The sequence below is a fragment of the Ischnura elegans genome, chromosome 6 (genome assembly GCF_921293095.1).
Source record: "Ischnura elegans chromosome 6, ioIscEleg1.1, whole genome shotgun sequence".
Lineage (NCBI taxonomy): Eukaryota > Metazoa > Arthropoda > Insecta > Odonata > Coenagrionidae > Ischnura > Ischnura elegans.
In genome coordinates, this window is record NC_060251.1 from 70,366,470 (window position 1) to 70,390,727 (window position 24,258).

Genomic DNA, 24,258 nt, shown 5'->3' on the forward strand with positions numbered 1-24,258 from the left:
ATTAACTTTAATAATTGTAGCTATGCTTTTAGGTCAAAATGAATGCATTTTTGCATTTAGCTATGATTTTCACGTAGAGTGATGATATAAGGGTGGGGGAATCAAGGATTCACAATTTGAAGGAATAACTGCCGGTGTATACATAAAAATATTTATTTGGGCCCGGTTACACGTTCACTTGATTTACAGCAAAAATATAATTACAAATACGTCTAGCTAACGCTGCCAGAGGAAATCCTCCCATTCCTGGCACCGGGCCCATGTGACTCCAGGTTGGCCTTCGGATTTCCAAAATGTATATATATAATTATTACAAATATTTATGCTATCCATTTTGCGAGTTTTTACCCTTCTACCATTTGGTCGGGCTATTTTTTTTTGTATTTTTTGTGCTGCGAGGAAAAAAATATAAAATGACAGTTCACAGTGTTTGAGAAATAGATTGAGCGAATAATTTCACCTCAGCTGCGAGGAAATGGAAAAAACAAAGATACAAAAAAGTACTCTTTTTTGAGATTAAAAAGCTTTCATTTTACTGATTGCGTTTTTTATTATAAAAATAATTATATTGTAGCAATGTAATGGAAGCACGCACGTCACCATTCGTTTCTCCAGCAAGTGGTTTATTATATAACTCTGCACACCCTGTTAATTTCTCCAAGAGAAAGCATTGAACTTGAATCTCACTTCCTCTATTTTCCTCTGAGTCCATGCTGGTGTTTTTCATGGTGGTGACAGGGTGAGGTATTGAACTAGGTTATCACTCCCTACATTGCCTGCCGCTATATTGGAGGCCAAGTTCAAGGTGTTGTCCATGCTGACGAACGGGTGTGAAGTGGAGTTGACCGCTTGAAGTGCATGCGTGTGGGTTAGTCGATCGGTTGAGAATTTTTGTCGATGAAGATGGCCGCTGTCGTGGTTGGTGGAGTATAATATAGGTGGCGCCACGCTGACCGTAGTCCACCGCTCGTCCATCCCTTTGGATCGCTTTGACATCCCGTGGTTTAGTTAGTTGTCTTCTGACGCCTATCTCCTCCTGTTGGGTCCCTCACCCTGGTCACCTTGCCTCTGGTTGGGCGGAAGGGATGCAATGTAGTCCAGCGCCCTCTGGATGGCCTCAGGGATTGGCGGCGGTGTCGGCAGGTGAGCTCCCTGTGTGAAAGAAAAAAGTTAGAAGGGTCTTCTCTCTACTTTCTTGCTAAGCTTTTTATTGGAGAATATTATCGTAGATTCGTGAGACGACTTCTACTTATGAACAGAAGTCAACTCCGAACGGTGGTAGGCCTGCTTACCATGTGTTTTCATTATGATTGGCATAATTTTGCTGATCATCAGAATGTACCGTTTACGCCTCGTCTAAAACGGCCTTAAAAGTTCAATTTATCAAAATGAAAAGGAGAATTCGTTGACATACCTGATGATGACCACTATGTTTGTTTACCAAGTTACTTGATAATCTCGAAACATCTCGTACGGATGAAATAAATCAGTGGAAGTCAACGAAGTCTCCTTTTCATTTTCGAATATCAACTTCCACATAGTTGAGCCTAATACCATTGAAAGAATTCAATTTATCAGTTTGGCTGTGGATTACTCGCTAAGCACGTAAAAGTTCCTTTCAAACTTACCACAGATACTTGTTATAAAAAATGTAAGACTATCTCGTAATGAGATTTGTGCACGTACTGGGAATAACAGTCTCGCATGAGTGTAGATGGTGCGATATGGGAGAATGAAAGACTGCCCATCTAATATGGGAATGCCCTGCAATCATGAGGGCTTGTTATAAATTCTTGGGCTCACTTCATATAGAGCCCAGGGAGGTGAGAGATCTTCCCATTGGGGTTCACTAAGATTGTAGGCCTCTATGAGTGATCAAATCATCGGTGATTGGCACAATAGACCCTAAGGTCTAAGTGCCCTGGGGGCTTAGCTCCCCTATTGATTTTTCAATCTAATATAATCTCTCTGGTATGAGATTGTTTTACAAGAGGCACTCACATGTAAACTGTGAGTACGCTGTAGATCAGAGCATACATATTATGTAGTCTTTTGTGTACTCCAGCGTGACTTGGAAAATATAATAGAACTTGTTGAAATCTGACTATTTACATCTTGTAGTTTTCAACGTGATTAGCATGGTTGCGCAGATTATAATGTATCCTGTCTGGCTCGTTTAAAACGGTTTTAAAACTCCTATTTTTCAGTCAGTGGATCGCTTGTTAGGCACGTAGACATTCCTATGCAATTTACCGCAGTTACTTATGGTGAAAAAATATAAACTCCAAAATGTAGTTCTTTTTAAATAGGGCCGTCATTAAAATATATTGTTTTATATATTAAAAATTGTAAATGTGGATGTATATTATTTAAATTTTTTAAGTTTGTTGTTAAAACATTTTTCACTCGATGAAAAAAATGAAATTATTTCTATACAACCGATCAAAGGAACTCATGTTTTAATGAAAAATACAGGGAAATGATTTTGAAATCACTGGCTGCCATTTTTGACGTGCCATAAAGGATTGATACGAAGAATAATGATAGAAGTGAATTGTGATTTAATTCAAAGTATTATTCAAGGAATATGATAAAAAAATAAGAGGCCAAAAAAGATGATGATGAAGAAAGGAATGCTAATATAATCTAGGAATTTAATGCATGTGATTATATCTGCGAGATAATAGTAAAATTTTATTTAGTTAATAGTATTGTAGGCTAGGAAAATGTTCCATCAATATATCAATTCAACAAATGGGATTTCTGAATCATAGGTATGATTGTTAGAGAGAAAGTACTTCAGGGGATTATGTTATACCTTTCCTAAGTCCTCCACTTAGTGTTAGTTCACGAGACTGGCTATCCCAGGAGAGAATGCTTACCACGTGTTTGCTGGTTTGGATTCACCATTCATCTCCTTCCGGCACCTTTTCCAATAGACAGCTGTAAATGACATTTTAGCGTACATTAGAGCCACTGAACTGTTAATGAGTACCTATCCTTTCCTCCACACCTGCACAAGCTGTGTGTTTACGTGCGTGCGGCCTAAGCGTTGTGTTTTGAGAACTACCGAAGGTGAAATATGCATTGAGAATTTATCATGCTTTGTGTCTGTGTTGCAAAAGATTTGGCATTCAAAAGATAAGCTTGACAGAAAAAGCGCTGAGATGTGCTTAATTTTTTTCCTGGCCGGAAATACATTTTGATAATATTTTACATTCCGTGCAAACGTTGTGCTTCACATCGTCAAACATGCAAATGCAGTCCATGCAAAAGTAAATTTAGTTTTTGGATCATACAGTAACAAATGGAATTTTAATCTTAGGTAATTTTAAGTAACTACTAAATCTTATACATTAATCCGCAGTATTTTTCCTTTTTCGTCAATGATTCTGGAGAATAAAACCTGCGTTTATCATATGAGTGACAATTTATTATCTCACTTATTTCACGCAATTAAAAACAATTTAAAACCGAAACTTTGCGATTTACTTCTGCGTGAAATCGTTATAATACGTTTTTAAATTCGAAAAATGATGCTACTGTTTTCAACTACCCCGTAAGTACATGTAAATTATAGCTAGATTCGGAGATAGAACATCGCAATTAATCCATCGTTGTTGTTAGAATAATCAGTGAATGTTACCTGATGAGGGTACCAAGGAATGCAATACCCAAGAAATGTCTTAATAATAGCGGGGATCAGTTTCTTACTTAAATTATTTTTAGATCCAATATTCACTAATTTCAGGAGCCAAATATATTATTTATTGCACGTAAAAGTTATCATTTAATTAAGTAGTGCTTAAGCCACTATGCTACGGCATCCTATTCAAGCTGAGCTTGAGTACGTGAACTGTAAGCATTTGCCATAGAATGAGGCAGCAGCTTTATTTTCAGTTAAGCAACTTTTTGCAAAGTGATTCAGTTATTCAATTTTAAATCAATAAATTCAATTGACAAAAGATAAAACGTTGGTACTTGAGGTAGTCTTTAACTATCTATTGCCAATGTTAGTCCAATAAAACAATCTCAATTGTCACACTGTGTCAAATCTTGGAAATATTTGAAGGAAACTCATGAAAATTCTCCAGGATATCATTGTCGGGTTAAAAATCTGTTAACTGAATAATTCGGCTCTCATAAGTTCTCGGTTCCCTTGAGCGCGCGCTGGTTAAATGGCTCGTTAAAGTTATAATGATCATAAAGGAACGTGGCAATGCTGGGGGGGCTGTTTCTCAACTCGTCCTCGGATTTATCCGTCTCTAGTTAAAGACTGCTTTCCTTGCCCAATTAGCGGTGCCTCCGTCCTAAACAGTTGCGCAGCGCAAACCTTTCCCATTGGCCCTCCGCAGCGAGGGTTCTCACGGGCCGGTCGCGAGAACACAAAAGGTGCGACGACCTTGCTGCAGTTGATAAAGGGAAAAAAAGTCTCACTCAATCTTCGCAGACGGCTAGGCAGTTAAAGTAGGTGCCCTTCCCAATATCTCAGCTGTTTCCTCTGACTACCAACAGTAATCCCTCCCACCGCTATATTCCCGCAATACTCTTCCTTCTCGTAAGTAGCCGAGGATGTGGAAACAGGCAATTTCGAACCTCAGAATACGTTTGAACAAGATGGATATTCGGCTTCTCTGCATGATCCTAATATTGGAATGGCAAAATTTTGGGTCACGTGATGGATCTTATGGTTCTAATTGCCTGATTCCGGTGATTGCATTTGTTTACACAATGATTACTTCGATTGGTTATTTCATTTTTTTTTAGTTTTATACTCACGAACGAGGAAATTTTGTGGAGGTTTTTAATGATATCCTGATTTTCAGTAAAAATTTACAATGAGAAATCTTATTTTTGTAGCGTTTATAATATAATTCATCTAGATTTCTCAGAATTACTGGGAATTTAGTTTTGATTTTAAGCGAATTATCTCCAGCAGTAGTTGTGGGTGAAGTAATCCGACGACCCCAAGCTGAAGTTTCAAAGTTTGAAATGGCCCATAGAAATTTACTGCCCCACTCTTACCGTGAATGTTTGACTTTCACACCCCTTAGGATAGGTTCAAGACAAGATCTACGTGTAAACCTTCAGGTTGAATCATTGAGTGAGAATTGTGAAATTCATCTTCGTGTGTGATTATAAGATTTATTGGTATATACGGCTTAGTATTTCATTAAGTATATATTTTTCACCTTTCTATTTTGATACCGAAGGTGAGAGTTTTATTTTTTGTCTCAGCTCTTGCGTTCTCTAAAGCCACCTTGAGAGTTTGTATATACCTTCCCTTGAGCTCTGAACCAACTTTTTGTTGTCTAAAGCAGCTGAGTTGGTACGAACATCACTATTTTAACTATTCCCTCGGAGTTACCTTGTATTCAAATAGAACATGTTAACAGTCAACGGGAAAGAAATGAGTTGACTAGCGTTCTGTTTCTCTCTTGGCGGCTAAATATTTTTTTCTTTTTACAAACGCTTCAAAGGAACGTGATAGGAATGTATTCCTAGCAAATTCGTGCAAGTAAAAATCATGCCATTGATATTTCATTCATGCATCAGTGTTTGAAAATTCTTTACCTGATGAATGGTCTCTTTATTTTTTTGCATTAATTTTTCAGTGCAGTTTTACATTAAAATTGATCATTATTTCCGCAAAAAGATTGCTGCTATACCTATTACTGCAGTTTAATTTGGAGATTTTAGATTTTAAAAAGAGTTACACGGATTCAGTTAAATGTGAAAGATAGATTGTTAACAATTTTAGTGTTAATAAAAAGCTTTAATAATATTTTCAAATACCGAATCAGTACTGGTTGATTAATGGGTGACTATTACTTTTTAAACTACATGTTGAAACAATGGGAAATCTTAGTTTTTAAACGTCTAAAGTATAATCAACTATAATTTGTCTTGGTTTCTCAAAAAATATGGTTTTTTTATATTGATTTAAGGAAACATTATCCCCAATAACAGGTGTACATTTCCGACAACCCCAAGCAAAAGTCTTCCCAATAGGAGATGGCCCCGGGAGTTCACCAACCCATCCTTACCCTCAATGTGCGACTTGCAAACCCCTTAGACTAGGTTCAGGGCGAGCTCTACCCTAACCTAAGCAAGGAAAATTACTATTTGTATCACTAAGTAAGAGTGAAAAAACTTTATGTGTCATTATAAACTTAATTTGTGTATTCGGCCAAGTAAACACGATCGCAATTGATTAATTTGTTGTGCAAAATTAGTACAGAGGGATACTGTTGGGGTGTAAAAATTATTCAAATGAAGTGAGTAGATTTACATATAAAAAGAGCGCTCCGAAATTCAGCACCTAGTGGCAAGCTTGGATGAGCGCATTGATAGCGTGTGGTGAGTATGGTGTAATGAATCGTGGGTGATCGTTTTACCTGTGGCTGGAAGCCGTTCTCGTCGGCGGTGTAGGTGACAGTGATGCGGGTGCCGTCGGGTGCGGTGTACGAGTAGGAGCCGATGGCACTCTGCGCCTCTTGTCCCTCCACGCCGCGGTTCTTCAGCTCGCCCTTCTCCTCAACGGCTATCTCGTTGCCAGTCTCGTAGCTGCGGGAGAAAATGGAAAAACAGAGAGGAAACATTAGGAACGTTGCGCCTTGCCAATGCGATTGAAAACATATATGCACGCTCTTTATTTTAGTTTTACTTTCAAAATCAACTTTTGAAAGAATAAATTAATAGAATTTATTTCTTCGCAGATATTTAAAAAATTAAAAGCAAATTATAGAAAAATAAACATAAATCAGATCCAAGAGTTCTCCTAGAGAATCGATCTATGATGGGAACACTAAGTTAAGTTCCATTCTAAAGCGTTCCATAAGGTAAAGGTTAACCGTTCCATAATGATATTATGCATAGTACAATTTGCAATATTGCGACATATGCATGGATGACCATAGATAAAACTAAAGTTATAATCGAATCAAAACGATGCACTTGTAGAATGGTAAACGCATGATTCGTTCTTGGTGTATTTACTTATATAAGCGATGTTGGCGGGAATTGTTCTAAATTACTCCCGGTAGAGTCGGAGGGTAATAGCCTGACGAAAGTTAGTCTACGTGATGGTGTCACGCAAAAACCACTGTTGGAATGGACGTGGAAAAATGTAACAATCATCTCTTCCCCGAAAGAATTCCCTGAGTTCAACGCGGGTTGGAGATGCTAAAAATCGTGTTGCGGGAAAACTTACTAGTAATCGGGGATTGGGGGAGAGAATTATTTTTCTCCATTGAAGGGAATGGAATGGACCTTGGTGTTAATTGAATTGGGTTTAAACCGGCCAAAAGGTTGTTTCTCTGAGTGATATACATTCAGATTATTTAATTAATAGAGACGGTACCTTTTCAAGAGTTTTACTTCGACTGATGCGCCACTTTCGTGGAAGAAACTTAATTTATATGCTCTTGTAACAAAAATTTGGTTTCTTCAGACGGTGTACAAGCTCTTATATTGATTTTTTTATTTTTATCATCATCGATACGCCGTGAAGCAAAGTACATCGTTTTCTTTGTCAAAACGGGTGTTTGATTTCTATCATGTATTTATTTGTACAGTGCGTAAAAGATTGATGTTTATGTAGTACATAAATTAGTGGTATTTCAAACAAAATGTTCTAGATATTTTCTAGGAAATCAAATTTTATACGCTTGTTGGTGAAGTTAATTAAAATAATTTGAAAATTTTCGCGAAAAAGACATTTATATGCTGCACAGCAACTAATCAAGATTTACTTCTGATTAAATAAATGAAAATCTTCAAGGTGTTTTCGGATAATTTGTGTGAACTTGCGTGTTATTTTCGTGAAATCCTGACTGGGAAGGATATATTAACCTCAGCGCTTTTTTTTCTTTAGATTTATTATTTTTGTAAGGTGGTTATGACAAATTTTCCGAGCATGAATCTCATTTTAGCTGGACAGTTGATCTTAGAGTACAAAACACTAACGAGTGCTTTTTAAATATGGCAACTGTAATTCCCAGTTGGAATGAAAAGGGCCCTATATGTGAGAATTTCACACGGCGCGGGGCCTAGACTCCATGCCAGCTAAACTGACCTTCAAAGAGGATAGGACCATCGCGAGGTCTTTTTAAGTCTGGGATAATTTTTCAAGGTGAGCAGAAATAAGCTTGGTTCTCTTCCCGTCTAAGTTAAGCTCCCATCTGTTGTGTCTTCGGAAAAATATAAAAGACGTGAATTGGCTGTGATCCTATGCTGCATTGCCGCTCATTACTGTGGTTAATGTTCTTGTTTTGTTCATAGAGTTCTTGTTTCTGGAGTATTTTGAATGAAAAAGTAATACTCTGGCCAAGTTTTATTTTATTAATGTTGCTATCTAGTATTTTATGTAATTAGTTTTATTTTCAAGTAGCGTTCACGTTTCTGGAATATTGTGACAGAAAAAGTTATACTCTGGTAAACTTTTATTACTTACTTGGGGAACCCTTTTAGTGCTACCTTTATTTTGAAGAATATTGGTTGTGGGAAGTATATACAAACTGTTTTATTGATACAAGTGTTTCACTGAAGTAGGTTATAAATTGAAATGAATCAAACTCCTTTGCAATTGTTTTTAGGTTATAGTAATTGAAATTCCTTCAGGTCAGAGTGCCAACCACGTATAACAATGACTATGCGGACAATATGGTTAAAATTTTCATGGGCAAATACATATAGTTTAGGACTCTAAGTAAATTCCCAGCTTTCGTAACCCTAAACGAAAACCCTACGATCATTTACATAAACTGTGCACATGTGTCTCTTCATACACTTAACTTTTGAGATATTTGGTCTCAAAATTCCGGACCACTCGCACCTCACTATTTAAATTTTCACCTGATGAGCCCTCTCGAGAAATGGGTGTTTAAAATTCCTCATCTGCGGTTCGACTCGCAAGGATTGTGGCGCCAGAAGTCTTAAGCAAATCCTTCATGGCTCCTCATGAAAACGTTTTGATGTTAAGGCTCATAATTTTCCATGGCAACGCATCCTGCTGTTTATGACGATCGAAGGCAAATCCATCCTGAGGATCTATTCTCATATTCCAGCCAGCCATGGTTATCTAACCATCCACAAAATCGAAGTTACGTATTGTTGTCACTGTCATTTTATCGTGGCAATTTACTGCGTGTTGAAACGATATCGATTTCCACCAATAAAGTGATCCCGAGACAAACAGTTGGTTAACAAAAACATAGCGGGATAGCGGTGATCGAGTATCGCAATGAGTAAACAAACTGATACAGGTTATTTTAAAACTAGTTTTACGACATTCTATCGAAGACTATCGCCGGAATCCATGCTGTATGAATGAAAGGTCGAGTCATTGCCTTTTTGAGAGTGAACTCGCTTGCTACGAACTAAAGATCATTATTTAATCTAACCTTCAGTTTTTTGGTCTCAGACGTGATTAAATGGAAACGAATTAACATGATGAAATGTAAAAATACTTTGTGATTCCGAATAAGTTTCAACGTAGCACGTAATCGTCTGGTACTTGTGCATATTCTCTCTCTTCGATATGTACCAGATGATGAATTACCACGTCGGAACCTAGGTTGTACAGTATTCAATTTATGTGAAATCAGTGGCGGATCCAGGATGGGGACAAGGGGGGAGGGGTAATTTTTTAATATTTTCTAAGTGGGGGTTAAAATTCCAGCATTAGCGGGGGGTCAGAAAAAATTACCATTCTATCGGGTATAAATTGGATACCCAAGGGGGGATAGCCCCCTTAAACCCCCCCCCCAAAGATCCGCCATTGTGTGGAATTACAAATATTTTTACATTTCATCACCTTTATTTCATTAATCCTTATATAATTAGCTAGAACTACATGAATTACTTCGTATGCTCTGCATAAAATTTTGTCATGCGTATTGTAATGTCGGATTTTTACGGCATTGTGATCAGTGGTTTCTATGAAATAAATTTAAAAAAAGATCAATTGAATGAATGTAGGATCATGAGCGCAATGTGCAGGAGTTTTTGATTGCCATGTAGAAACCGGAAATTCATGATTGAGCGCACCTGGTGATCTTCGTGTCGATTTAGGGGCGGGCGCCTCGCCGGTTGGATGGGCCAGCTTGAATAAAATAAAATTGCGTGCTCTCATCGGTCACGAATCTTCCTCGACACCTCCGTTCTTGGCATCCAATAATTTAATCCTTTTGTGCGGCGGGAATTTCGGGGAAAAAATCGGCGGAAGTGATTCCGTATTATGTGATCCAGGATTTCTGAGAAAGAAATAGGGGGCGAAAACATACTTCAAGCTTCGCAAACCGAGACATAACGTTTTATTTCATGCATATTGGTCGTATAATCACTTTTTGATCCTTAATAGTTATATAGTGTTGTGTTTGCTAAATTTACCATTCGTGATACGAAGGCTTTGGGTAAGCGAGTAATGTTTTCAGCAAAAACATCATCATTACTATTTTTTCTCAATTGCGGTAAGTATCTTACACAGGACTATAGGAACAGAATTTAGATATTGCACATAACCATGTATGTGTCGATCGTTCCTTTCTAGTACGGTCTCATGCATGAGAGAAAAGTTCATACATTTCATTTTTTCCATTTTTTACTTCGGCATTCAGGGTATTTGATTATTTTGCAAAACTCGAGCTAAATGTATCGTATTTTATCGCAAATCCGGGAATAAATTTTCGTTGTTGGGATATGAAAAGGACTATCAGTAGACAGTAAAACCAGCTTGGATGGAATTATACTTTTAATAAATTACTCTTCAAATTTTGTGTATATTTCTTACTACGGTTAATGAAAAGGATAGAGGTTAATCACTCAACAATGGTATCCAGCTGACTGAAGCCCGTTGTAGCTTTCTCCAAATAGTGCATGAATTGTTCTGCTCTTTCAAATGATGTGGAAGAAACGTTTCCCTACATGGTTGTTAGACCCTAAGTTCTCTGCTCCATATTTCACTTGAAAACAGGAAAGAGATTTACCTTCGGCATCTTATCGCCGCGAGCCTTATAGGAGGACCCTAGGAGAAAGTACATGTAAGAATTTTATTACTGTGTCACGACCGCTAGTATTTTGTGTTCGAGTTTCTACCCCTTCAATCACAATAATGTCAGTTCTGCCCTGTACTTTCACCTAAATACCCGCTTGAATTGAAGGAAAGATGTCGCCATGCCTTATAAATATCTATAGAGAGATAAATCTAAAGTTAGGTTCATTTCTTTGGTCAGTCTTTTGAGGATGGTCAATTTTAGTTTTTTTCTGTTTTAGATCGGAAGCTGTTTTAACATTCATGGTGCAGGAAATGTAAAAGTTCGGAATTCTACAATTTTCATATAAATTATAAATTTATTTCCACATGAAAACCTGTCTGTATGCTAAGATTCTTTCAATTCTTTTCTTGTTACTGAATTATAACGTTTTGACGTTAACTACAAAAACTACTGCATAGATGAGTAGTTAATGATAAGGAAGATTTAATTTGAATTCTGAGAAAAATCTCTGGTTTTCAAGAATATATCATGTATATTACGGGCTGTTGTCGGAGGCTTTTACACAAATAGTCCTGTAAACAATTTTATGACTTCTAATCAGATGAGGGCTTTATTATATCTCAGTGCTGGTCAAAGATTCTTCATGGAGCTTATACTTTCGATTAAACTTAAGCTCTTGATAAAGCAATCACTTCCAGCTGATGACATCATCTTCGTATGTCGTAATTGTCGATCATGAGTTCGATTAGTCGAACATTTATTGGTATTTTCGATTGATCGGACAATGGAAAAAGACTGATGTAGGCGCTACTGGTTTCAAAGGAGTGGAATAAAGATAAGAGAGAAATGTGTATGCAGCAAGCCTTTTGCGATATCTTCCACGGATTTCTCTGTCATTCATATCTCTACCGCCGCGACGATCTAAAGGCCATATGTCTTTTATAATAGGAGGAAAATAGTCAAGGAGCACGCGCTGCGCTTATCCTGCAGGAGCTATTGTTTTCTGGTTTGAAACCGGAATTCAAATTGCCTTAGAGCTACTTCGGAGATTCCCCCCAGGCCATTAGAAGCTGGAAAGAAGAAAAAAATGGTCAAGTCAAGCGTGAAGAATCGTCTCCACGTTCTTCGAGAGAGTATGCGTCCTTGGAGAACTCAATGAGCTTCAGTAGGTGCTCATCTAAGCTTCTAAGAGTTTTCTCCTTTGAATATTTGGTCGCTTAATGGTAGGGTCTCTCCTAACGAGTCGATTGAAAGCTTAGGTATTTTTGCTGTGGACATTCCTATGCGTACTTGAGTCGATAGAGCAGTAGCATGCGAATGATTAGCGTATTTTAGCGTAAATTAGCCTATAGCTCGCCATTGATAGTACTTGTAGGAATATAATACCTATCTTACATGCATTGCTTTTAATATTTGAAGAAGGGTATTTTACTATTTCCGCCATATTTTTTCAGAGAGTGGCCCTACGTGGTCTACGGCAAAAAACATTAAATTCAGATTTATGAGGTAAAAATCTCCAAAACTGGAAAATCGTGCATCTAAGTTAAATAACGGAAATATTAGTTTTGACAAGTTATTAGTTTTCGATTTCTGCCCGCTGTGTTTCCCTTGAGGCTGAAATGACCCTCAAGATACAACCTATTTTTAACTCGTAAAAAATCATTTTAAAACAAATTAAGATATGAATCACAAAGCGGCACTCATGCACGTAGCTGAACTATGGGGAAAGAGTTTTATTGATAATTTTTGGGGCTACTACAGCTGTTTTGATTTTCTTCTATGAATGGCAGGTAATGACAGTAGCATAAGTATCAATTCATGCGGTAAAGTAGAGAAGATGGCTTTGCCAACTCTAAAAATGGAAAGTGAGGAGTAAGCGTTGTTAATTTAGCGGAATCAATCGTGGCTGTGATTCAGTCAAGTATCGAATCACGTATGACCAATTGATTGTTAGTCAAGCAGCGTAAACTGAAAATTCATTTATTTCTTACGGGATTTTTTTCTTCATTAAACTTACAAGGTGTAAAATTTGTAGCTTCGTGAAATATCTGGGCCATAGAATAATTCTATTTTTTTATTCTCATATACTCAGCAATTTTCAAAGTTACTTTTGAATATTAGCAAAAAATGTTTTATAAATCGAATGATATGGAGTCTTTGTTTTCGCTTTCCTTTTATAAAGTGGGTCTCATGATATGTTATAATGATATTATATCTAAATCTCGAGAAAATCCTTGTGAAAATTTTCCAAACACTTTCTAGTGGAAAACATGTAGTATTCCGCTTTACTAGCTTTTATTTTATTGTCTTTGAACGAAATCGCTGCTACAAATCTTTGTAAATTACTGGACTGTCACTAAAAATTGATTTTGTAAAGTTTTAGTATTAGAAGTTTAAAAAGGGGGTTATGACCGCTGAAAATGAGGTGGTAGTAGCAGTTAATTGAACTTAAATATGTTACTCATGGAATTTCGTTGTAAAAGTCTATGCTCTTTTCAATCCTTAACAGTGATGTAGTATTTTATCGTGCCATTGGAAAACTTGCGTGAAACATTGAAGCTATTAGGTTATCCAGTAATGCTTTCAACTAAAAAGTCATCAAAGTTATGTTTTCTTATTTTTGGTGAATATATTATACGGGCCTGCATGAATGGAATTTAACATTATGTGATTCATAAACTTCACTGTTTTTTTTTCTCACCTGTATCTGTAGGATCCATCGTGGTTGACTTCACTCTCGTACTTGAGGATGGGAATGGGCGTAGTGTTGGAGCCCGGCTGCTGAGGCATTGCCATAGCAGCCACCATCAATGAAGATGCAAGGATGAGTGCCTGTTTCCATAAATAAAAGAGATGAAAATCTTAGTTGCATAAATTTATGGCAAGGATAAAGATAATTCTACTGTATTCAATTACACTGGTAAGTTCCAGTATCAACTGTTGCTCAATTTATTTGAAGTTGTATTTTTGTTTATGATCAATAAGTTTTTAAGTTATATCCAGTTTCATGGGGACATCAAAAGTGTGTGAAGAGGGAGTATCTTTGACATTAAGCTAAGCCAATTTATTTGATACGTACTATTTTAACCATTTAAGCAAGTTGATTTAACTACATTTTCATCATTAAAATGTGATTTAACTCTTAATAACGTTATAATGGTTTAATAGCTTAGGCAGTCTTATATCTTTGACAACATGGACTGAGTTAAGCATAATCATTTTTCTCTTGCGCTATCTCATTATTGTTGTGTTATCTTACTTTTGGAATTTATCATTAAAAGTGAAACCACAAATACTAAACACCTCTTTTGCTAAATCCTACGTGGGAGCCAGGGTAAATTGCTGACCTGCGGAAGCATTCTCTTTCATACAAATCAAAATGCCGTTGGTCTTTTTCTATTAAATATGCGTACGCTTTGAATTCGAATAACCGTTTCTCATGTTCGTAAGCCTTCAAAATCCCATCTCACAGTATTGAGCGTTGAAGAAACTCGTTTTTGATTCGTTACAGTAAGGGTTACCAACTTCGCGATCCTACGAAATGATTGATGTTGGAAGCTGATTTAAGACTTCTCATTACAGTAGTCTACTTTCACTTTTTTCCAGCTTAATGAGCTGCGAGTGAAAAAATTTGCTGGGGTTTATCAAATTGAGCATGGCGTTCTATCTGTTTTAATCTCATAGCGTATATTTAAATTCATTTTACGCTGGTTATTATTGAAGTCGTCGGAATATTAGGTTGTTTACTAACTTTCACGGCTATTATTTGCAAGAAAAATTGGCAAGTTTAAATTAACTTTATCCAAGGTCTTCAGCTGTAGAAGTCTGAAGACTACTCGGCCAGAAATTAAATGAATTACAGCCTAAAGCTAACTTTCTTCCTCGCCTGCCCATTTTAAAGGTGATTGAAGATCACAATGTATAGACCAAATCTAGAATAGTGGAGCCTACCCAAATTTTTCAACTCGTACAAGATTCCGATTTATTAATAACAATTTATATTCCGCAATTGACCACTATCGCGTCTGTTGATGCCAATTAAGAACCCATCCGGTATACCAAAGGGAATGAAGACGTTCGTGGAAAAATACGGCGAAAGGAACCACTGAACTATTTAATCGAAGTGTACGAATTTAGCAAAAACTAAGAATAGAAGCATATTCATTTGGTAAATGTTGGGTTTCTTTCCAAATCCTATAACTTTTATTTCTAATGATAAATTAATTAGAAGGCTTTAAAAATGCATTCAAAGAATTAGCATTTCTAATTGAAAGTGTCAGTTCCATTAGTCTATATTTTATTGACAGCCTTTTCTTTGGACGTGAAATTACCCACTGCAAAAGATATATTTGATTTTATGGGAATCTCTCTCGATTAACTTAATCATTCTTGGCAGAACTCATATTTCAGAAATTTTCCATTGATAAGATTTGATTGTCCGCGCAATGACTTGGCGGCATTTCTCTTCACATGTGTCTCCGTGATGAAATCCTAGCCGATGCAAGTGGATATGATGGTTGGAAATGACGTGATGAAGTGACTTGTAAGCTTAGGCGACCTTGAATTCTTTTTTACGAGTGTCGCCGCTTTAAACGGATCGCCTGATATCATCTTAACGCTTCTTTACGTTAGGGAAAATCCTCTCATCGTAAGCGAGAACTGAATTATGCAGGCATGCCGAGAAAAAAATAGGGGAAAATTCTCATCCAAACTCGTCGCTTTCTCTCATCCCAAAAGGAAGAGCATCGTGTGAGAGCAAATGAATTGGTAGAGCTATCGTTCCATAGGTGTTTATGTCTTCGAAATAGGCGATCACGTCTAGCTAGGAGGCGTAAGTGATGTCGTTTGGAGGTCCGTAAATCCCAGACTCATCCTCCCGCGAGACATCAAGTCGTCTACTTTACGATCTCATCAGATAATTTAGGTCCTTTGCGTTCATTTGTCTCCCTTTCTATCGCTGCATCTTCTTGACCTACCCCCGCGTATGAATGTCTTTAATGCGTTTTACTTTCGATGTGCACTCCATAAGCCACATACCCACTCCCATCTTCGCGACATGCGAGACAATCTCGGCGAAATGACACTTGTTGAGACAAGGGTCTCGGGTGTACTTCATCACCGCTTGTATTACTGCGAGTGGAATTTTGAGGTCACGAGGTTTCCTTGGTTGAAGTTGCGGCAGATCTACACATCCCCCACTCCTCCCTGTACGCACCGCTGAAAGCGGAAAAATCTGCGCCTCCATAGAGAAACAGCGCTTTCCCAACCAATGTCGCACCTCCGTATTATATAGTGTCAACAGTGCCAGTACAAGGTGATGGTTATCTTAAGATTATCCTCATTTGAATTGAAAATCCAATATATATTGCCAATATTTGCCAATTAATACAAGGATAGTCTGTGGATTACCATTGACTTGCGTCATCTCTCGTTGTTCTTGTAGAAAAAATAGAAGAGTTAAGGATCGAAAAAGCCGTGGAAAGAGGATAACGCAAATGGAACGGCATTTTTTTTATTTTGATGGATTTACTCTGATATATTTTTTCATTTCGTGAAATGATGTGGTATAAGTACATTGCTAGCTTTCATATCACATTCCAGACGTAATATATAGTATACAGACTCGGTAAATTTCTTTGTATATACTGGGCGCTAAATCCTCTGTCTATTTATAAATGGAGATTATGGAACATATCTGATGCTTGAATGGGAAGAACTCCCAGGTTTCACACTGTTTTGTTTCTTCACGCTTTCGTCCAACATTTCAACCAGTAACGCAAGTGCGGAGTCAAAATTATTTGTATATTTGATCCCTGATGACGGTCGGCGCGTCGCTAGTCGAAATGTCGGAAGATGTCTCGAAGATACTAAGCTGTTGTGGACACCGAGAGATCTTCAACTAAAAAGGGAACTACTATTAAATATAATGAAACTCTCTGGAGTTTTCGTCGTGGATTAAATTTCCTGTCCATATTTTTCAGCGAACACCTTTTCCCTTCTGTTTAGGCTGTATATGACGACTTCTCACCAGCCGGATTAGTCATTAGAACTTGAGGAATAAAATTCTTGATTTTACGGAAATGTACGAAAATATTTTATAGATCTCTATGAAAATATTTCATGGAACTGGAATATATTTTACAGAATTGGCAACGCAAGTGTTGAGGTGGTAGATTGAGATTTTATCTATCAAAAAAATGGAATAGGCTGTATTTATACGTTTTCTTCCTCGCAAATTTTGTTATATTACTAGCAGCCACGGTATGTATTGCGCTATTTTTTAGTGACTGCTGTTAAGTTTAGTTCAAGTACATAATTTCCTCATTTAAGGTCCTATATGCTCAAAAGCTACCGTGCATGTTTCCAAACCTGGTTCCCTCCCCACCCTCTGATATTGTAAGGACGATTGCATCAGGAGATTTTTGGTGTGCGTATTCTGCTAGTAGCATGACTAGTCCTTGACACTAAAGTTATATGCGTCTTTGATTGTTAGCTCTGGAGCTTTAAATATCTTGTTGCGTTCACATCCGTGACTCGTTTATGATTGCTTGTTGTCAGAGAGCATAAGTAATGGTTATATTTTTCTCCCAAGTCGCTGTTGTTAGGATGGATGGCACAGGAAATCGATGATGAGGTTCCCTATCCGTTTTGAAACACGATGAAGTAATTATCTACTGAAAGAATGGCAGAGCGATGTTTCATTTTCAGCGCACAGGTTTTCCCCATCCAATTATTTTAATATTTTACGCTTGAGCTATTAAATGATGTTGGGTTATCGGAACCGGTATTGAGTATAGAATTTTGCCGTGCATAGGGCCATTTAATTTGAAATAAATGCCGCTGAATGAGAATCAGTAAACTGATTATGATTTTGTGAATAACGTCTGCGTTGGTGCATGGGAAACTTAATTTGTCCGCCAATATATTTAACTGCTTGTATTTCACTCAATATTAACTGCATTAATATTCCCTAAAGTAAGTAGAAAATGAAGTTAAATTGGAGTGAATATACCTATCGTGACTTTATCCTAACGCTTTATTCCTAAAAGTCTGGTAAAGAAATAATGATGGAAGGACGTAACTCTGTTCTGCGGCATAATTATTCCGCACATCGTAATAATGTGGTGCGGTGAAACGCATTGTATGATTTAAATAAATATCCATGAAAAATAAAGTTTGGTATGAACCATCTTTTTTTTAATATTCCTGTAATGAATAGGCAGAAAAAAATATTGCTTATATTGATTGTAATGGGTAAAATTTTAACGATGATACCATTTAATTGATTTGGTAAAATTTGAAATTTGTAAATAAATAAAACCGCATAAATTAATTGTTCTCATTAGATAGTGATATCTTAGGCCCGTTTTATACGCATTTGTTTTGTAAAGATGACGATATATTTCCATGCTAAGTTCTTAAGTTGCTCGAGTTGTTTTGAGTGACATATGTTAATATTTAAAAAATTCTCAAGATCCGAATTTTTTAAATAAATATGGATAAAAATTGGCTAGAATATTTGTTTAATTTCTTGGCCACCTATAGCCGAAATAGCCAAAGAGATGTATGTTACCTATGTACTTTTTTTACTGCGAATGTATGCAAGAATCCTCAAAGCTCAATGTCCCCCCCGCTTCATATGCACCTAAATTCCCCATGGTAATTACCTCCTTCCTAAATAAGGACACAGCTTTCGCTTGCTTATGCTCTTCGCCCACTTTTGTCTGATTTCCACGGCAAGGAAAAAAACCTACGAGACGACATGGGTGTAGTATTTCTCTTCCCAAGGCCTGTGTGAAGCTCGCCCGCACCCACCGACTTCGCAATGCGTCACGTGTGAAGTAATCCTCCCCATTGGCTTCACCTAGACGAGGCCCGCGTCTCCGCTATACCCGGCGCCTTTGCGACGAAGACACTTGGACTAATGTCACCGCGGATGCTCTTTCTTTCTAGCCGCTGGTTGCAGTGTTAGGAATGTGACGTGCTGCCTCCTCCTAACTAACTGCTTCACGGGATGTCTTCGCGATCCGGGTGAATTTACACAATTTTTCCCTCCTTTATCCACCGTCAGTGACGTAATTGTGGGAATAATGCCGACTAGTTGGGACGAGGCGTCTCGCCTTCAGGTAGGCGACTACAATGGGAGGTCGAGGGAAACTCTGTTGCTCGGGCTGCCACGCTTTCAGGATACTCAGATATTCGTGACTTAGGTTCAACTCTGGCTACTCCCCCGTTGCCTGTATCCAAAAATCGCTAGAACTTCGTGTTATTAGCTCTCAGGTCAGTTAAAAATGACAGAGTTACATTTAAGTAATTTCAATTCAATATTCAGGTCGTATATACTATCCAAAACACAGACATTTATTTAAAAATCCGTCAAAAATAACGCCAAAAAGTACTAAGTAATATAACTTAAGTGTTGAATACTTTTGGCGTAACTTTTTTTTAATATTTATGTCTTTATATCCATTCTAAGGTATGGAGCATCGCATCGTTTCGCATGCCCGAAAACATTCTAACTAAGGAATTGGCTCTAAGAATGGCGGTGATTAATTTTTAACTGAAATATCTTTTTGTCGTAATTTTTTGGGGGCTCATAAAACATGAGGTTGTCAAGTCTTGGGTTTCACTCGTAAGATTAATTTTGATGGCACAAAAATGAGTGCCCTCTTCGTATATTCGGAGAATCCTGACTTGAGACCATGTAAAGATGGACAATAGTGTTTCGTTTAGAGATTTTGATTCAAAATGCACTCGATGAAGACTTTGTAGCCACGGGCTTACTAGAGGCTAATTCTGCATTAACCTACGAAAAGAAGCCCAAATTTTGGTGTGCCTGCTGGAATTGTGGAACTAGCAATTTTTTTTACGGTTGCCCTTCTTCATGGAATATTTAGTACTAGCGAAAGTAATATAATATTAAAAAAGGCTTTCTTTTTTAATTCGGAGTGAAACAATAGCTAAGTTAAACAAGTGGAAAACGTGCCTTAGTGAATACATCCTTATTTAGTGAAAAATAATACCGATAATCTATTGAGAGCATATATTTTGCCATTTCCATATCTATTTCTTTAACTTAAGTCCTAACAAAAGGGTTACGAAATTGAATAAACTGTGAAGTATGCCTAAGAAAAAATGTTTTGAGAAAAATAAACCGTTAAGTTTGCTTAAGAAAAACCTTATCATAATACAAAATGTTTTAAAGAATTAAAAAGAATACTTGAATAATTAGTCGAAAGGACGTTTTTTGGAATAAAAATAAAAATGTATGAAACATTTATCCGTCAACTCTCTCAGGAATTGTTCCAATAACTCGTTTATCCTCTACTTTGGTAAATTTATTTTACAACTGTTTGAAGTTAAGCAGTTTTAGGAGAAATTTGAGTTGAAGTAGGGCTGTAACGTCATCTCGGGAAAAACCAATGTGTAATGATATTAAACTCGCTCGAGAATTCACAATTAAGTGGTCGTTCTTTTATTCTATATCTCGAATGCTTGAGGGGTCTAGAAAATTTTGGATCGTATCCAAGCTTCATTGGAGACTAATTGTGTTTGTCCTGAGTCGCAGTGGTTGTTACTTGGCACATTATACATTGCCCTCTTCGTAATAGCCAAGAACAGAAAGAATGACCAGTACGGCCCAACGTATGCTCCAAAATACCCTCTTTTATCAATATTACAGAACGATCGTGAGTTTGAAGATGCACGTTTCACTTACTTTAGCTGGGTTTTACTCTAATATCCGAAATGGTCAGCTCGCACATTTGGTACCGTATGTATTTATAAATGTTGTTAGGAACGAACCAACCTTTTGGTTATTAAAACTTCCTGTGTGATGGAGTACCTCATTGGAACCCACAACGGTTGAAATCCACCCACAATCGGTTTCAAAGATAAGTAAACCATTTTAGACTAGCTACGTTGGTTTAAACTTCAAATGAAACATTTGTCAACTACAATAACTACTCATATCAGCACTTGTAACATAGATCGTTAACAAAAGAACTTGGAAAGATAAAATAGGCTATTATTATCATCTTGCATAGATTATTGCAAATCCTTAAACGTGTGTCACATTAGTTTCGCGTCAGAAATTCTTAGCAAATTTGGAAAATCTTTAGCCTTAGCTCACTGGCTAAATATTTCAATCTCCGTTAATTTACGGAATTGTCGATACAGTGGTTGTTTTCGTGCATCTTTAGCGTTTATTTGTTTATCATTAGCCGTTGCTAACTCGGGATATCGAATGAATTTAGCCGTCATTGCTACAAATTCGGTATTCTAACACATTAAATTGCTAGCTGTGGCCAATAGTAGCTGGTAAGGAGACCATGTCAATGTGCCTGTGCCCCTTAGCTAAGAAAGAACCGGCGAAAAAAAGAACCGACACTTTGAAGACTTGCCGTCACATTATGAACAATAATTTTGAAGTACCCCTATGGTTTTTCTAGGCCTAAGTCACACTATGGAAAATGATATTGAAGTACGCCTGCGGATTTTTTTAGGCCTAAGTCACTATGAACAATAATGCTGAAGTACGCCCGCGGTCTTTCTAAGCCTAAGCGAGTAATCCTTCGCAGCGTAGTTATATGATTGAATACCCACGGGAATCATGGCTGATGATGCTCCTTTGTTTCCTCCAGCGGCGACAATCTGCAGCTATATCTCCACTCCACGGGATTTATCCTCTCGAGATCCTTGCACACCCTTTACAGTTCTCTCTTCTGTCCCTGGCTGTCGCTGTTGCTCAGACGAACGTTTTTGACTCCCGGCCCAATGCTCGCGGACCCCTATTTATACGGAGAAACGGCAGGAGGTAGTGTGGAGGTGAGGAGGAGAGGTGGGGAGGTGGTGGGGGGTGGAGGAGGCGGGGGAGGGGAGGGGAGAGACGTGTTGTGGGTGTGGGAAAGGGGGTGGGGGTTTAGGGAGGGAGAGACACCCCACTCACCCCACTCATTCCCCCCTCCCGTATTCTTTTCGCATTTCCTCTACTTGAGCTCATCTCTCCCGGGTGCAGATTCTCCGCACCACCCCCACCTGGGGGGAGCTAACCCTTTCAGCCCACGCTTCGAGCGACCCCCCTCCTTCCTCTCTCCCTGTGTCCCATCCTTCTTTTTCCCCCGAGGACATCCAAGCCCATCTTCAAGTCGCCGAGAGATGGGGTACAGTCCTCAAGTTTGTCCTCGAGGTGAATCTCTACCCAAGCTGGGGAAATTGTGACTCGGATCTATTTTCCAATTAGGACAAGTAGCTGATTTTTGTCCTCTTTAACGAAGTTTGTGTGGAAAAAAAGAGGGTAAAAATTGACGTCATGTGACGATATTATGGAATATTGTCAATGAATTTGGCTCTAAAGGTATTTAAAAATAATTTTGTTTGGAATAAATTGCATTAAAATTTGGATAAGAATTGTGAAAAAAGTTGTTTTCATAGATATCATAAAATTCATGTTTTTATAAGGAATAGATTTGCTGTCATAAATTATATAGTGCAACATTAATCACTTAGTAATGTTCCTGAAAACGTAATTCTTCCGACCCTGGGTTTCAAATACTATATAGTCATTATAACAGTTGAAACCCAGGGTTGGAACAATAAGGTTTTGTGGAACATTAAGTGATTCATTTCGCACGATGGATATGTGGTTTCACTAAGTGAAGCATGAAAACTTGATATGCAGTCATAAGTTATGGTAAATTTATAGGTTAATGGGTAAATAAATAGGAAAATATAGTTTAATATTCGTTTACCTAAATCTAAGTACCTGATGTTAGCAAGGAATATTGGCACGGTTTGTCCTAATCGCAGCTTTCAGTCTGATTCTTGCGTGTTTTTGAGAAAGATGGTCATTATGGTCGCAAAAAATGGCAAATTCAATGTCAATATTCATTGAGGATCTTGATTGTAAAGTATTGAAAATCTTGAAGAAAAATATCTGAGGATGGAGTAGCTGAGTGGAGAGCTGTGTGAAGTTAGTCCTTAGGATATCCGTATGATGCTGGTTTCATTGATGACATTTTTTTATAAGATTTGACCGTGACATAGGTTAACGATATTTTACGATACCCTTCAGGCCAATGATGGGAATAATATTCATAGATAGCACTTTCTGTTACTTTTTGTTTATTGTTGATGGTTCAATGCCTTCCATATGTATAAAGTCATAACTTATCTGCGGAGTAATTACAATATCTATTTTTTAGGAGCAGTATTTTTTCATTATTATTTTGAAATGTTGTTTTAAATACCTCCAGTATTATTAAGAAATAGTTTTTATTAATTTTTCTCCAAAGTCACTATAAAATAATTTTGTAAAAATGAAATGCATCAGCTTTTGGATAGGAATTGTGGTAATCGCTGTAGTCGAAAATATCGTTCAATTGATTTCTTAGAAATTATGTGCTTTTACAAATTTATTGAGGTTAGTACTGACATCAGTTCAAACGGTCATCATAAGGCAAATCCTTAGACGTTTGTTTCTGCTCAGTAAAAAAACACATTCAAGAAAAAACCGGAGGGAAAATACGTTGAATAATAAATTTGAGTAGATGTACTCCAATTTAACTAGTTGGGAAAAATATTTTAACGCATTTAACAGCCGTATAATTGAATGAAAGGAGTTAGGTAAAGCACTTTTGTTACATGTAAATCGTAATCCAGTTAAAACGGTATATTCATATCAAAACAATACCTCAAAATTAAAAAAAGGTTTGAAAAAATATGAGTATTTTATATTTATATGCGCCTATTTTCAATTCCCTGTCACTACTATTTATTTGTGGACGTATCCACGTGGCACTCTTCCATCAATTGCCTAGCGTGAAAAATGCTGACTTCAGTGTATATATGCATATCCTAGTCGTAATGAAGTCACTGCATATATTTTAAGGTGTTTCCACACTCCGGTGACTAAGATGGTGAGGATGATACGGTAATCGTTGTATTTATCCTTATTTTACGATAGCCAATTTTAATTCTTTTTTTTTCTTTTTTGCTATAGATTATTGGACACTATTTGGTCAACCAAATTATGTTAGAGATCTCATTCATGGAATGTATTTGAGACAGATGAGGACAAATCAGCTATGCAAAATACAACGGCGGTGTAAAATTATTAATATGGATAGACGGATGTAATTTATTTTCTGTAGGATAAATAAAGTTCGTTCAGTTATTGTTAATTAGGAGTATTGATTCATTAGGCTAAGTGCCCCTGATTGGCGTCAGGTTTTCCATATCTTCCTCTGCTGCACTCAAAAGT

At 37.2% G+C, this 24,258-nt stretch overlaps 1 protein-coding gene across 1 annotated transcript; it reads right to left on the bottom strand.

The window, feature by feature from the left end:
- Positions 1 to 137: 137 nt before the first annotated feature.
- On the bottom strand, positions 138 to 21,769 carry LOC124160973 (endocuticle structural glycoprotein SgAbd-8-like). The gene is made up of 4 exons (XM_046537111.1): positions 21,603 to 21,769; positions 13,699 to 13,829; positions 6,399 to 6,567; positions 138 to 1,152 (listed from the first exon to the last, which is right to left on the bottom strand). The coding sequence occupies exons 1-4, from the start codon at positions 21,609 to 21,611 to the stop codon at positions 1,027 to 1,029; spliced, it is 435 nt and encodes a 144-aa protein (XP_046393067.1). The 5' UTR covers positions 21,612 to 21,769; the 3' UTR covers positions 138 to 1,026.
- Between the last annotated feature and the right edge of the window lie 2,489 nt (positions 21,770 to 24,258).

Coding starts and splice junctions, on each gene's coding strand:
- LOC124160973 (XM_046537111.1), bottom strand. Junction 6,568..13,698: donor GATGGATCCTACAGATACAG/GTGAGAAAAAAA, acceptor TTTCTCCCGCAG/CTACGAGACTGGCAACGAGA. Junction 1,153..6,398: donor AGAACGGCTTCCAGCCACAG/GTAAAACGATCA, acceptor TCTTTCACACAG/GGAGCTCACCTGCCGACACC.